General features: G+C 49.2%; 2 protein-coding genes across 4 annotated transcripts in view; both read left to right on the top strand.

The window, feature by feature from the left end:
• MCM2 (minichromosome maintenance complex component 2) overlaps positions 1 to 8,545 on the top strand; it is a 23,817-nt gene extending 15,272 nt beyond the window's left edge. Inside the window, exons 9-16 of the mRNA XM_054481242.2 lie at positions 1,951 to 2,044; positions 2,956 to 3,206; positions 3,367 to 3,493; positions 4,057 to 4,169; positions 5,124 to 5,375; positions 6,795 to 6,977; positions 7,170 to 7,325; positions 7,760 to 8,545. Coding sequence (XP_054337217.1) covers positions 1,951 to 2,044; positions 2,956 to 3,206; positions 3,367 to 3,493; positions 4,057 to 4,169; positions 5,124 to 5,375; positions 6,795 to 6,977; positions 7,170 to 7,325; positions 7,760 to 7,870 — 1,287 coding nt within the window. The 3' untranslated portion in view covers positions 7,871 to 8,545. The remainder of the gene's footprint in view (positions 1 to 1,950; positions 2,045 to 2,955; positions 3,207 to 3,366; positions 3,494 to 4,056; positions 4,170 to 5,123; positions 5,376 to 6,794; positions 6,978 to 7,169; positions 7,326 to 7,759) is intronic.
• Positions 8,546 to 15,297: 6,752 nt separating this feature from the next.
• PODXL2 (podocalyxin like 2) overlaps positions 15,298 to 15,484 on the top strand; it is a 43,529-nt gene continuing 43,342 nt past the window's right edge. Inside the window, exon 1 of one of the 3 annotated variants that reach the window (XM_054480624.2) lies at positions 15,298 to 15,456. In XM_054480624.2, coding sequence (XP_054336599.1) covers positions 15,375 to 15,456 — 82 coding nt within the window. In that variant the 5' untranslated portion in view covers positions 15,298 to 15,374. The remainder of the gene's footprint in view (positions 15,457 to 15,484) is intronic. The other 2 variants (XM_054480625.2, XM_063661706.1) reach the window with 2 other exon arrangements.

Below are 15,484 nucleotides of genomic sequence, written 5' to 3' on the forward strand. Positions count from 1 at the left end.
AGAGACAGAGTGAGAGCCCAGAGGGGGCCAGACTCATCCTTTTACAAGGACCTACTCCCTGGATAGCAGTGCTTTTATCCTCCATTCATGAGAGCAGATCCCTCATGGCCTGATCACCCCTTAAAGGTCCCACCTTTTAATACTGTTAAATGGGGGATTAAGATGCCAACACATGCTTTCTGGGGGTACATTTAAACCATAGCACTCTACCCAGCTTCCACAGCTGTCATAGTCACAGCCAATCAAGTTTTCTTAATACACCACCCATTCACCCTTAGTATATTTCAAGGCAAATTCCAGGCATGCCATTTTTTTCTGTAACTACATCAGTATGTATATGAGAAAGAAAAGGCTCTTTTTGAATAAACCTAGCCACAATACCATTATCTCACTTTAAGAGGTAATTAACAATTCCTTAATATCCAATATTCTGTTGTTGTTCACATTTCCCTGATTATCTTACCCCTTCCCCCTGTTTTTACAGCTTCTTGGAGTCATTATCCAAATATGATCCATAAATTGTGATTGGTTGATATCTCTTAAGTCTCATAATCTTTAGATCTTTTCTCCATCTCTTTTTTTCCTTGTAATTTTTTGTGGAAGAAACTGGGTCATTTGTTCTGTTGAGCTTTGCAGTCGAGATATTGCTAATTATGTCCCCATTAGACACACACCTCTGTCACCTGTGTTTTCTGTAATTTGGCAGTCAGGCACTGAAGCCTAGTCAGATAAATGCCTGCTTATTTTCTTTGACTTACTAGTTTTAAAAATAATGAATTGGTTCCCAGGTGACCTGGGTATCATAACAGACAAATAGGCCCGCCGGGTGTTGAGGTTTCCACGCTGCAGGTGTCATCCCTACGATGCTCAAGTGTCCCTTTTTTGCCAGCGTGAACCTATTCATGTTGGCTCCTGAGTTATGTTGACATGACCCTGGTTGTCTTTGAGGGCTTTTTTGCTTTCTGATAGAAGATATTGCAGGCTCCTCTTGTACATTTCGTGCCCCGGACCTGGAATTGGACATTTCTCCAAGAAGCCCTGTGGGAAGTGTTACTTACTTTCAGAGATAGTGGTTAGAGACACCTCTAAAGCTGCATGACTTTGGTGGTGCAGGCAGGACACACAGGATGCAGCCTGATGGGGGTGTCTCCCCTCCACCTTCAGGGCTGGTTTTCCTGCCTTAGTCCCCTCTCCCCAGGGGAGGGCCAGTGCTTTCTGAGCTCCTTTGTCTATCCTGTAAGGAGGGAAGGATGTGGGTGTGGCCAGTGCAGGGGGGTATGAAGGCTGAAAGCCATCAAAACACGGCTGTGCTGCAGGTGGAGTTGGAAGCAGTCTCCTACAAGCAAGAAATGTCTTTGATGTTTCTGATTCTGTCTTTAAAATTCATGAAGATTTTGCTCTCTCCCTGTCTCTTTCTTTCTCTCACACACACACTGAAATAGAAATGTTCTAGTGACTCACTAGTTGGAATTACTTCCTGGTGGACACATCTCCCAGATGTGCCACATTTATTGCATTGACGAGGCAGGCACTTGCATGAACTGTCACATTTGTACCCACTCTTCTGTGAGTTGGATGTTGCCATCTCTCTTTCCCATATGAAGAAACTGAGGCTTGAGGTGGGCCAGTGCCATGACAGACCTGGTTCTGGTCTTATTTCTGCTCTTGGTCTGTGATCTTGGGAAAGGCCTTTCTGAAATATGTCAAGATTAGGGGTTCAGATGAAGGTTCTTCTAAACTCCAAAGTTCTGTGATTCTTGGGAAGAGCCAGCTAATGAAAAGCTTTAGAGTCGGGCACGGCTTGATACCAGGGCCTGATGCAGTTGCAGCAGCTGTGGAAGTGGGTGTCTTTGAGCTGGGGATGTCCTGGTTCCCTGATGCCAGAGCATGTGGGTGACCTACTCTGTGAGTATCTGTTCCCATTCCTGTTGGTCTCCCTCCCTTTCTCAGATCTTTGCCAGCATTGCTCCTTCCATCTATGGTCATGAAGACATCAAGAGAGGCCTGGCTCTCGCCCTGTTCGGAGGGGAGCCCAAAAACCCAGGTGAGCACACCCACCTTTCCTCTGCAGGGGTGTTAGCAGCTTTCTCTTTGGGGAGCCAGCATTCAAAGAAGGACACAGTGTTTTTAAAGCCTGGGTGCTGGGTAGAAAGAATGCATTAAAAGATGGTCTGGCTGGGCGTGACTCGTTCTTCAAGGGAGAGGGTGGCCCTGAGTTGGGCATTCTGGGTGTTGGGCTGTTGGTCAGGGAGCCAGTGTCTGCCTGCTTTTGTGATTTAAGCAAATGAGTCTTTGCTTCTCTTCTATTTAAAAAATACTTTGTCTTTTAAAAAACTGTTTTAAGTACAAAAATACTATTGACACATGAGTATGTATTTATATTACACTAAAGAACACTGAAAGTCACGGGTGAGGCTGATTGCCCCATTGACCCCCAGTTCTCTTCCTAGTCCCTCCCTTTGTGGCCATTTACAATTACACAGCAAACACAGGGTTTCATGACCACACGTGTTTTATTTGTACAAGCGCAGCATCCCCTGTGTGTGCCCAGTGCTGTGCCTGTGCGCAGTGCACCCCACCGAGCTCTCCCGCTCGATGCCACACTGCGGCATCTTTTCTTGTTAGTGCATACAGAGCAATTGCCTTCTTTTAAATGACTGTATCATGCCACTGGATAACGCAGTTTATTTAGCTCTCCCTTTGGAGAACACTTAGATTGTTTCTGGTATTTCACATTCGCCAAGGACATCTCGTGCATCCCTCCTCTGCACCCGTGTGTGTTTCCCTGGGAGTGCCCAGAGTGGGACTGCATGGCGTAGGGCATTGTATCCCTTTCTAGAGGGACTGTGCCTTACCATTCCTAACAAGTAGGTTGAGGAATTGGTGGGGGATGCAACTGTGCCCTCCTCTCACTTCCCACTCTCCCCCTCTCCCGCTTCTACTCATCCCCTCCAGGTGGCAAGCACAAGGTACGTGGTGATATCAACGTGCTCTTGTGCGGAGATCCTGGCACGGCGAAGTCGCAGTTTCTCAAGTATATTGAGAAAGTGTCCAGCCGAGCCATCTTCACCACCGGCCAGGGGGCGTCGGCTGTGGGCCTCACGGCGTATGTCCAGCGGCACCCTGTCAGCAGGGAGTGGACCTTGGAGGCTGGGGCCCTGGTTCTGGCTGACCGAGGAGTGTGTCTCATTGATGAATTTGACAAGGTGGGTCCCTGGGTCACGGAGGCTGGTGGAACTCAGGGTGTATGTGTGGGCTTGGGCCTTAGCCACGGGAATGGTGTTAATGGGGTCCATTGGGACCTCATCGGAGACTTAGTAGTAGGGGCATGAACCATGCTAAGGGCTGGCCATTTTAATCTTGCAGATGAATGACCAGGACAGAACCAGCATCCATGAGGCCATGGAGCAACAGAGCATCTCCATCTCGAAGGCTGGCATCGTCACCTCCCTGCAGGCTCGCTGCACGGTCATTGCTGCCGCCAACCCCATAGGTGCAGCAGGCACCCTGACTGCTGGGGCTGGGGTGGGACACAGGGAGTTCCCGCCTGCTTGAATCGGGAGCCCACGCGGTCCCCAGGAGCCGATCTGAGGAAGTCATTGGGTAGCAGAGGGTTCCCCTCTTCTGCATATCCTGCCAGAGCGAGGAACAGTGAAAGTGGGACCTGGGACACCTGGGTTTCCTTTTGAGTCATGTTCCTGGAATCACCTTGGATGTTCTCAGAAGGCATGGGAGGAGAGCCCAGTGCCCCTCTGGCCAGGATGGAGTTGGCTGTTGGTCTCAGCAGTGAATGCTTAAAAGAACCCAGGCTCTGTCACCCACTGTGTTCTTGGTTTTTCCTCCTGGGGAAGCAGTTATGCTTTCTGTCTAAATTAGGCTATTTTGGGTACTGGTTGGGGTAAGCTCTTTTCTGTCTCAGACAGCAGGTGCTAAGTACTCACCTATGTCTTCCTCTTCCACTGCCCTCATCCCCTTCTGCCATCAGAGCGGCCTGGGGTTGCTGAGATGGGAGGATAGGGGAATCCACCCTGATGGAGGTGCTCCCCTGTGTTTCAGGAGGGCGCTACGACCCCTCGCTGACTTTCTCTGAGAACGTGGACCTCACAGAGCCCATCATCTCACGCTTTGACATCCTGTGTGTGGTGAGGGACACCGTGGACCCAGTCCAGGTACAGCTCGCATGTGCCCGGTTTCCATGAACTGTAGTTTGGGGACCTCAGGTGAGGCTTGGGGTCATACAGTGTGCCCAACACAGGGGACAGGTGCTGCAGAGGCCATAGGCTGTTTTCTAGGCCTGTTCCCTCGGTCTCTTCTCATGTCCAGAAGTCGCCCTGATTTCTCTTTACTTCACAGCACCCCCGACCCCCACCCTACATAACCCACAATCCATCGAATCCTGTTGTCCCAACTCCTGAGCCTGCTCACCTCCCTCACTTCTGCCTCTGACCTGAGGCACTACCATCATCTGAACTGGCCTTCTGGCACCCATGTAGACTGTCTTCCAGCTGACGGCATAAATCAGATCAGCCCTATCCTTAACAACTGCTCGAGGCTTTCTGCTGTCATCAGAATAGAATCCACGGTCCTCCCCTCCGGCCCGCACCCGCCATCTCTGCAGCTACCTCCTCCTCGCTCCCTTCCATCACCTGCACCTGCACCTGCACCTGCCCTTCTCTTCTCAAAAGGGCCGAGCCTTGGGGCTTGCATGTGCTCCTTGCTCCTGGCAGGTGCTCTCCCACACTGTCACGTGACTTACATCTCATCATCGTCATCTCAGCTCCCTGTCTTTCAGGGAGGGGCTTTGCCGGGCACCCTTAGCTAGAGGCATCTCCTTGGTCCCTTGATCCCATCACTCTATTTTTCTTCTGAGCATTACTTTCCATAATTAATTTTTAAGACTATTTGTCTCCTGTCCCCTTGTGGAGGTGAGCCCTATGGGGACTCTGTCCCATTGTCTAGTTTGCCACCCACACCCAGAACTGCCTGGCACATGGTCAGTGTAGTCAGTCTTGTTGAAAGAGCATCACCCTTGTAGGGCACACACGCAGCCCTTCTCTAGCCACTGACCTCTCCAAAGCCGCGCACACCCACAATCAGACCCACCCTCTCATGGCTTATCTTAGGACGAGATGCTGGCCCGCTTCGTGGTGGGCAGCCACGTCAGACACCACCCCAGCAACAAGGAGGAGGAGGGGCTGGCCAACGGCAGCGCCGCTGAGCCCGCCATGCCCAACACATACGGCGTGGAGCCCCTGCCCCAGGAGGTCCTGAAGAAGTACATCATCTACGCCAAGGAGAGGGTCCACCCGAAGCTCAACCAGATGGACCAGGACAAGGTGGCCAAGATGTACAGTGACCTGAGGAAAGAATCTATGGTGAGAGCCCAGGCAGAGCGGGGAGGTGCTGTGCAGAGAAGGAGGTGCAGTGTGAGCCTTCTGACCAATGCAGCGGGGGCGGTGGTCAGTCAGGCCAAAAGGTGCCAGAGCAGGGAGGCATTAAAAAAAAAATGAAGGTGCCAGGCACGGTAGCTCACGCCTGTAATCCCAGCACTTTGGGAGGCCGAGGTAGGAGGATCACCATGTCAGGAGTTTGAGAACAGCCTGACCAACATGGTGAAACCCAAAAATTAGCCGGGCGTGGTGGCACATGACTGTAATCCCAGCTTCTCAGGAGGCTGAGGCAGGAGAATCGCTTGAACCCAGGAGGCGGAGGTTGCAGTGAGCTGAGATTGCGCCACCACACTCCAGCCTGGGTGACAGAGTGAGACTCCATCTCAAAAACAAAAACAAAAAATGAAAGTTGGGTACAGTCATTCATGCCTGTAATCCCAGCACTTTGGGAGGCCAAGGCAGGAAGATTGCTTGAGGTGAGTTCAAGACCAGGCTGGGCAACACAGTGAGGCCCTTTCTCTACAAAAAATGTTTTGAAACTTAGCTGGGCCTGGTGGTTTGTGCCTGTAGTCCCAGCTACTCAGGAAGCTAAGGAAGGAAGATCTACTTGAGCCCAGGAGTTCGAGGCTACAGTGAACTATGATGGCACCACTGCACTCTAGCCTTGGTGACACAGTGAGACCCTGTTTCAAAAAAAAATTTTTTTTAAAGAATGATAGGTATTAATATATACCTTAACCATTTTGTTTTAGATGAAATTTAAATGTGCATTCATTTGTCTCGGTGTAGGGCCAGGGCCTTAATTGTTGATGTGCTTATTAAGTTCCATATTGACTTTGTGTAAATTTCACGCAAATGAACACAAGGTCTTTGGCTCATTCATAGTGGAATGGAAACTTAAAGGCAGCTTGCAAGCCATAGGAATGCTGAGTCCTTGTAGATTGCTGACTCAGACACACCCAGTCAACACAGCAGCTTTTTAAATTTCTGCCTTTTAACTTAACCAAGTTTTTTCAGATCATTCAATTTAGTTTTCCTACAAACAACGACCTTTTTTTGCACTTACATTGCACAGGATTATTCAATATTTAGTGTGTGACAATAACCAATACAGCTGGCCACAAATACAACAGCCTCTGAGATGCACAGAAGTCAGCTGGCGGGAGCAGAACCGTGCAGGTGTGATGGTGACAGGCCATAAGCATGCAGCATCCACTGGCATCCTCCGATTTCCAGGAGGGATAGGAAGTGTGCATTCACTGGGCAGCGCAGTCAAGCATTCTGCATTTCTGCTGGGGCGCTGTCAGATAGGTCTTCTTGGCTCTGGGTGCTAAGAGTGCCACTGCTTTATTTTCCTTGCCTCTCTTTCCTGCCCGTGAAAGACCTGACACTGCTTCTTTCCAGGCGACAGGCAGCATCCCCATTACGGTGCGGCACATCGAGTCCATGATCCGCATGGCGGAGGCCCATGCGCGCATCCATCTGCGGGACTATGTGATCGAAGACGATGTCAACATGGCCATCCGCGTGATGCTGGAGAGCTTCATAGACACGCAGAAGTTCAGTGTCATGCGCAGCATGCGCAAGGTGGGTGTGCTCCAAGGTAGGGGCCTGATGGGCAAGCTCAGTGAAGGAGGCCACACGTGGGTATCCAAGGCTCTGGCCTGGACGTGCACCCAGGAGCGGCAGCCTGTCTGACCTGGGTGCTGGCATGTAGGGTAAAGGGAGTGTGGCAGGCGTAGTGGGAGTGGGTGTTTGACTGAGCCTTTTTTCCTGCAGACTTTTGCCCGCTACCTTTCATTCCGGCGTGACAACAATGAGCTGTTGCTCTTCATACTGAAGCAGTTAGTGGCAGAGCAGGTGACATATCAGCGCAACCGCTTTGGGGCCCAGCAGGACACTATTGAGGTCCCTGAGAAGGACTTGGTGGATAAGGTATGGGCCCGGAAGGGAGGTGAGGGTCGGGGTTTGCTGCCTTGGGAGCTGCCAGTCTCCTCACAGGGGCTCCATCATAATGGGTCATGAAGTGGGTGGGCCTTGGTTGACAGCCATTTATTGAATGCTTACAGTCTGTTGAGTCCAGTTCTGTGCCTATAGTCTGACAGCAAGGGAGTGAGGTGAGTCCTGTTACTGCCTTCCTGTTGTACAGAGGTGGAGACAGATACAGGGCAGCCAAGTAACTTGTCTCAGTTTACACGTACAGCTTGCACAGCAGAGATTTGAAGCCCCTTAATCGGCCTCTCCACCCCTGGATATTTTCCTCCCATAAATGGAGGTGATGGTGTCTGAAAGTGCACTGTAACTGGGGCGCTCTGGAAACAGCCTGTTCTCACACCACTGATGGGTCACTGGACACTTCCTCCCTGCAGGCTCGTCAGATCAACATCCACAACCTCTCTGCATTTTATGACAGTGAGCTCTTCAGGATGAACAAGTTTAGCCATGACCTGAAAAGGAAAATGATCCTGCAACAGTTCTGAGGCCCTACGCCATCCATAAGGATTCCCTGGGGTTCTGGTTTGGGGCAGTCAGACTGAGTGGTCAGTGCCCTCCATGCTTTATGGACACAAAACCAGAGGACTTGATGAACTCGGGGTGCTAGGGTCAGGGCTTATAGCAGGATGTCTGGCTGCACCTGGCATGACTGTTTGTTTCTCCAAGCCTCCTTTGTGCTTCTCACCTTCTGGGTGGGATGCCTTGCCAGTGTGTCTTACTTGGTTGCTGAACATCTTGCCACCTCCGAGTGCTTTGTCTCCACTTGGTACCTTGGATCAGAGCTGCTGAGTTCAGGATGCCTGTATGTGGTTTAGTTGTTAGCCTTCTTACATGGATATCAGGAGAGCTGCTGCCCTCTTGGCGTGAGTTTCGTATTCAGGCTGCTTCTGCTGCCTTTGGCCAGAGAGCTGGTTGAAGATGTTTGTAATCGTTTTCAGTCTCCTGCAGGTTTCTGTGCCCCTGTGGTGGAAGAGGGCACAACAGTGCCAGCGCAGCGGCCTAGGCTCCTCAGTCACAGGGGTGGGATGTGAGTCATGTGGATTATCCATTCGCCACAATTATCAGCTGCCATTGCTGCCTGTCTGTTTCCCCACTCTTATTTGTGCATTCAGTTTGGTTTCTGTAGTTTTAATTTTTAATAAAGTTGAATAAAATATAAACGCTGGTATCTGTTGGCTTCCATTCCACTTTAGCAAGTAACCTGGACTTCCTCTGAAGGCCTTTCCACCTCCGTTTAGAGTTCCGTAGGAGGTAGGTCGGGTTAAAAAAGCTGTTTTGTTTGTGGATGTAGAGAAAGCAAAAATGATATGGATCTCCCCATTGAACTTGGTTTGCAGTCACTGCCTCTGTGATATCTAAGTGGAATCCATGGAAATCCTAGTTAGACGTGTATAGAAGGACTAGAGGTGGTGTAGCCCACCCCACAATGAGGCAGTACCATCCACCACCTCACCCAGAGATGCTGATGGGCTGCCGGAGGGATTGCAGTTCCCAGATGGGGTTCTGACATCTGTCTTGTCCAAGTTTTCCCTTCTTGAACTTTTTTTTTTTTTTTTTTTGAAGTAAGTTCTCAGTCGCCCAGGCTAGAGTGCAGTGGTGCAATCAGCTCACTGCAGCATCGACCTCCCGGGCTCAAGCAGTTGTCCTGAGTAGCCTGGACTACAGGCATGCACCACTACGCCTGGCTAATTTAAGTTTTTGGTAGAGATGAGGTCTCACTATGTTGCCCAGGCTGGTCTTGAACTGGGCTCAAGCGATCCTCCCATCTTGGTCTCCCAAAGTGCTGGGATTACAAACCTGCGCCACCATGCTCAGCCTGGAGTTACTTTTTAAAGGAAAAGGTGCCAGCCACAGGAAAACGCGCTGAAGCATAGGGCGGGGCAAGGATTGAGGCCAGAGTCAGGCAGGTCACACAGGACTTAAGGAGGCTGTAGTCTGCCACAGCAGGCAGCCAGCAAGAGGGTGTTCAGGACAGCAGCGGTCCAGCGGTCTTGGAGAGCTGGCTGGCCACCAAATCATACTGAGAGGAGAAAGGATGGAAGAGTGGAGACTTGGGTGATGGAGATGGGGGAAAGTGGACATAGGTGTATTTTGCAGGTAGATTAGACAAGATATAGTGATGAGTAAGATGTAGGGGTGGGGCAAAAAGGAAAAACCCTGGATGACCAGGTCTGTGGCCGGGGAAATAGGTTGAAGTTTAGTAGGGAAAGCCAGGAGTTTCATTTCAGACATGTTGGCTAGACAGGCCTTTTAGGCATCCAAGTAGAAATGTGAAGTCTGCAGGCAGGTTGAGTCGACCACTGAGCAGAGGTGTGGGCATGAGGAGCGGTCATTATAGCTGCCACTGAGGCAGGGCCACTGAGCAGAGGTGTGGGCATGAGGTGCAGTCATCGCAGCTGCCACTGTGGGGCTAAGTGCCATCACCCCCAGAGTGCATAGAGAAATGATCCGGGCTGGGTGCGGTGGCTCACGCCTGTAATCCCAGCACTTTGGGAGGCTGAGGTGGGCGGATCACAAGGTCAGGAGTTCAAGACCAGTCTGGTCAACATGGTGAAACCCCGTCTCTACTAAAGACATACAAAAATTAGCTGGGCATGGTGGTGTGCGCCTGTAATCCCAGCTACTTGGGAGGCTGAGGCAGGAGAATTGCTTGAACCTGGGAGGCAGAGGGTGCAGTGAGCCGAGATCACGCCACTGCACTCCAGCCTGGCCAATGGAGCAAGACTCCATCTCAAGAAAAAAAAATGATCTGGAAGGCTACGTGACACCCATCATTTGAAACAGCAAAGGCGACAGGAGGAAAATGTGGCAGAAAAACCAGGGGAGAGGGGTGTCTGTGGAAGCCAGGAGAAGAAATTTCCAGAAGATTGAGGTCAGTTGGCCAATGTAGCTGAAAGATCAAGTGAAATGACAAACCTGCCCACTACCATGTTTCATTGAATATAAGATGCCATTGAAGATAAGAATCACCATTTTATGTGCTTCTGAGGAAAAAATGTAAACATTTATAATGATGTCATCAACCTTCAGACGTCCTTATTTTATTTATTTATTTATTTATTTATTTATTTAGAGACGGAGTCTTGCTCTGTTGCCCAGGCTTGCTCTGTTGCCCAGGAGTGCAGTGGCACGATCTCAGCTCACAGCAACCTCCGCCTCCCAGGTTCAAGCAACTCTCCTGCCTCAGCCTCCTGAGTAGCTTGGATTATAGGCCTGTGCCACCATGCCCATCTAATTTTTTCTTTTTTTTGTATTTTTAGTAGAGATAGGGTTTCACCATGTTGGCCAGGCTGGTCTCAAACTCCTGACCTCAGGTGATCCACCCACTTCTGCCTCCCAGAGTGCTGGGATTACAGGTGTGAGCCACTGTGCCGGGCCAGACATCCCAGTTTAGATGTGCACCTTTGAAATATAAGCTTTGTGGTAATGTGGGAGTTGCTGTGGCCTCGTCCAGCAGTTTCAATCCCTTGGTGACAGTGGAAGCCAGGTTGGAGTGCAGGTAGAATAAACGGGAGGTGAGGAGGTAGAAACTGCACATGGAGAAAACACGTGAGAAGTTTGGCTTCAAGGGGCGTGTGAAATGGGACAGCCAACAAGGTATACAGGACCACAGTGAGGCTTTTCCGTTGGTGTTTACTCTAAGACTGGAAAATTGGATTTTTCAAATTCATGCAATAGAATTTATTAATGGATTAATTTGAAAGATAATTACGAGTAAAAAAACAAGATGCTAAAGGATGTGATACATATACGTAAACATTTAAAATATACCGATATCACATAATGTGTGTGTACATATATGTGTGTGTGTGTGTTTGTATGTTAAAGATAATATACGCCAGCGAGGTGGCTCATGCCTATAATCCTAGTACTTTGGGGGGCCAATGCGGGCGGATCACTGGAGCCCAGCCTGGGAAACATAGTGAGACCCCATCTCTACAAAAAAATACAACAGTTAGCTGGGCATGGTGGCACAAACCTGTAATCCCAGCTACTCCAGGAGCTGAAGCAGGAGGATCACTTGAGCCTGGGAGATCGAGGCTGCAGTGAGCCATGATGGTGCCCTGGCACTCCAGCCTTGGTGACAGATCCAGACCCTGTCTCAAAGAAAAAAAAAAACCCAAGATAAAATGTGAGCTTGGGTATTCTTGTGTTTTTTACAGGTTTATTGAGATATAGTTTACATACCACATAATTTAAAATGTACAACTTGGCTGGGTGTGGCAGCACACACCTGTAATCCCAGCTACTGAGGAGTCTGAGGCAGGAGAATCGCTTGAACCTGGGAGGCGGAGGTTGTAGTGAGCCAAGATCACACCACTGCACTCCAGCCTGGGCAACAGAGGGAGACTCCGTCTAAAAAATAAATAATTAATTAAAAAATGTACAACTCAATGGTTTTAGCATATTTGCAGTTGTGCAAATTATCACACTTTTAGAACATTTTCATTACTCCTCTCCTTCCCAAAAAAAACATACCCATTAGCAGTTACTCCTCTTCTCCCTTCCCCGCCAGCCCTAGGCAACCACTAATCTGCTTTCTATTGCTAAAGATTTACCTATTCTGGACATTTCATACAAATTGAATCATATAATATGTAGTCTTTTGTGATGGGCTTCTTTCACTTAGAATAACGTTTTCAAGGTTCATCCATGTTGTAGCATATGTCAGTACTTTATTTCTTTGTATTGCTGACCAACATTCCATTGTATGGGTATGCTACATTTTATTTACGCATTCATCCGTTCATGAGAATTTGGGTTGTTTCCACCTTTTGATTATTATGACTAATGCTGCTATGAACATGCCTGTAATGTATTTGACTAGACATATGTTTTCTATGCTCTTAGGTATGTATTAGGAGTGGAATTATGAGGTCATATGGTAACTCTATGCTTAATCTTTTGAGAAACTGCCTATGTCCAAAGCAGCTGCACCGTTTTACATTCCCATCAGCAGTGCATGAGGAGGGTTCTTTCTCCATATCCTATATAACATGTGGTCTCTCTTTTTAATTCTAGCCACCCACCTTAGTGAGACGCGAAGTGGCTTCCTTTTTCTTGAGACAGAGTCTCGCTTTGTCACCCAGGCTGGTGTGCGGTGGTGCGATCTCAGCTCACTGCAACCTCCGCCCCCTGGGTTCGAGCAATTCTCATGCCTCAGCCTCCTAAGTAGCTGGGATTACAGTCATGAACCACCATGCCCGAGTAATTTTTGTATTTTTAGTAGAGACGGGGTTTTGCCATGTTAGCAAGGCTGGTATCCAACTCCTGACCTCAAGCTATCCACCTAGCCCGGCCTCCCAAAGTCCTCGGATTACAGGTGTGAACCACCATACCCAGCCTAAGAAGTGGTTTCTTATTGTGGTTTTGATTTGCATTTATCTGATGGTTAATGAGGTTGAGCATGTTTTCATGTGCTTATTGACATTTGGAGGAATGTATATTTGTCCATTTTAAAAAATTGAGTTGTCTTTATTACTGACTTGTAAAAATTCTTTGTATATTCTAGATACATGATTTCCAAATGTTTCTCCCCGTTCTGAGGATTGCCTTCACTTAAATTTTTTTTTCTTTTTTTGAGACAGAGTCTCACTCTGTCACCCAGGCTGAAGTGCAGTGGCACAATCATAGCTCACTGCAGCCTTGAACTCCTGTGCTCAAGCGATCCTCCCACCTCAGCCTCCTGTGTAGCTAGGACTACAGGTATGTGCCACCATGGCTGGCTAATTTTAAAATTTTTCATAGAGATGGCATCTTGCTTTGTTGCCCAGGTTGGTCTTGAACTCTTGGGCTCAAGTGATCCTCCCACCTCAGCCTCCCAAGTAGGTAGGACTACAGACATGCACCACCACACCTGGCTAATTGATTTACTTAGAGATGGGGGTCTCACCGTGTTGCCAAAGCTGGTCTCAAACCCCTAGCCTCAAGTGATCCATCCTCCTACCTCAGTCTCCCCCAAGTAGCTGGGATTCCAGGCACATGCCATCACCCCTGGCAGCTTTAGAGTTTTCTTCATTTGGAGCTTACATATCTGGTTTGGTTTATTCCGGTTTTTAATAATTGTTGCTGTGATTGCAATCTTTTCTCCTACTACATTATCTAAGTGGTTATTGAGGATACACAGAAAAGCTATTGATTTCTGTATGTTATCTTGTATCCAGCAATCTTGCTGAACTCATTGGTTTTCAATTATTTCGCCAACTGATGATCTTGCATTTTCTAGATAAACCTGCAAATAATGAGTTTTACCAAGTTTTCCCTCAATACTTTCATCCCATTTCTTCTATCAGGCCTTGTTGCAGTGTCCCTTATAGAATATTCAATCATTGTGGTGGTAGTGAGGATTCTTTTGTTCCATTCACTTAAAAGAGAATGTTTCTAATGTTTCATCATTAAGTATGGTTTCACCATTAAGTATGATAATAAAGGTTTCTGGGAGATACCCTTAATGGAATTGAGGACGTTTCCTTCCATTTCTTGTTTGCTTCTAAGATCTTTGTTTCTTGTAACAGAAAAACAAAACAAAATAAAACAAAAAACCAAAGGGATGCTCCTTTCATCCTCAGAGGAGGAAAGAAGAGGGAAGCTGGGTCTAGACACACCCTGGATTTCTCTTTTCCAAGCCCAGCTGACAGCCACTTTTCTAGTACCCCTAACACCCATCAAATAAAAGGTGCTACATTTTGCTCATGTTCTTTCTTTTGCCTGGAACCCATTTCTTCCCTATGCTCCTCCACCCCAACTCCTCTTTCTCCTAAGTATTAATATTTAGTCTGCAAGAGTCCCGTGAGATCATCTCCAATGTCTGATGCTATACCCCTGCATAGGGGGATGAGGATATACTTTGAAAAAGCATATTCAGATAACGATTTGTTATTTTAAAGAAGTGTTTTCCTAATATGCTATATATAAAGTAACATTCCACAAAATTGTGGTTGCTGTATATTTAAGCTGCAGTAATTCTAAAAGGGTAGTCGGGGTTTTTCTCTCCCTTAAAGAGGCTGAGCTTCTTTCTAACTCAGGAACTCTATCAATGGGCTTTTCCCTCTGCCTTGTACGTTCTCTCCCAAACCCAATCTCCTACCTAATACCCACTCATCCAGATGCCAGCCAGCTTACCTTAAATGCTGTTTCTTCAGGAAGGCAAGCATAAGACTCCCCTCTGTGCTGTCTCCCAGCCCCTTATACTCCTTAACAGACTGACTACCAATTGCAGTCATAGGACCATATGTGTGTCCATTTTGTTTTTCAGTCTGTTTTCTCTACTAGCTTAAACTATGAGGACAAGGGATGTGCCTGTTTTATTTACCACTACAGTGCTTGGCATATTAAAGATCTTCAGTTGCCAAAAGGGAGCACATGTTAGAGAAGTCAGCACCTCTCTCATAATCTAAAACCCCCCAGTTAGCAAATGGGGCAAGTGGGGCCCAGAGGTGAGAAGAGATTACTCAAGGTCTCGGAACCAATCTGATCTTGAGCCAGACTGCCTAGCTCTAAAGTCCAGTTGTTTGCTCTCAGGTTCTCCTTCAGGGCTCACCCAATCTAAGTACCCTGAGAAGTCTTTCCTTACCCCAGGCCTCTGTCCACCCTCACAGTCATTTCCACGCGTCGTCCTCGTCCCATCAGTCCCATCTGCCACACAGCTGCCCACTCTGCTTCCCAGGGAACGGGTGACCGCGCGAGGAGAGAGCGGCACCCCGGCGCGAGGTGCGAGGCCCAGGTCTGCGGGCGGCGGGGCCAAGCCCCCGAGCCTCGGCGGTGCTGATTGGCCTGCCTGGCGCTGGGGACCGGCGGAGGGGCGGCCGCCCGCGCGTCCGCTTCGTCTCCGCGGGGGCGCGCCCGCGGCACGCGGCCGGGCGGGGCCGGGCGTGAGTGACGGCCACGCGGACCAATGGGGCGGGCGCGCGCCGCCGCCGCCGCCCGCGCGGCCCCTGACGCGGGCCCGGGCGCCGCGCCGCTGCGGCTGCGGGCGGCGACGGCTGAACCATGGGCTGGCTGCTGCGGGCCGCCCGGCTGCCGCCGCTGCTGCCGCCGCTGCTGCCGCCGCTGCTGCTTCTGCTGGCTGGGGGTGAGTGCGCTTCGGGCCCGGGCCCGGG

The sequence above is a fragment of the Pongo pygmaeus genome, chromosome 2 (assembly GCF_028885625.2).
Source record: "Pongo pygmaeus isolate AG05252 chromosome 2, NHGRI_mPonPyg2-v2.0_pri, whole genome shotgun sequence".
NCBI lineage: Eukaryota > Metazoa > Chordata > Mammalia > Primates > Hominidae > Pongo > Pongo pygmaeus.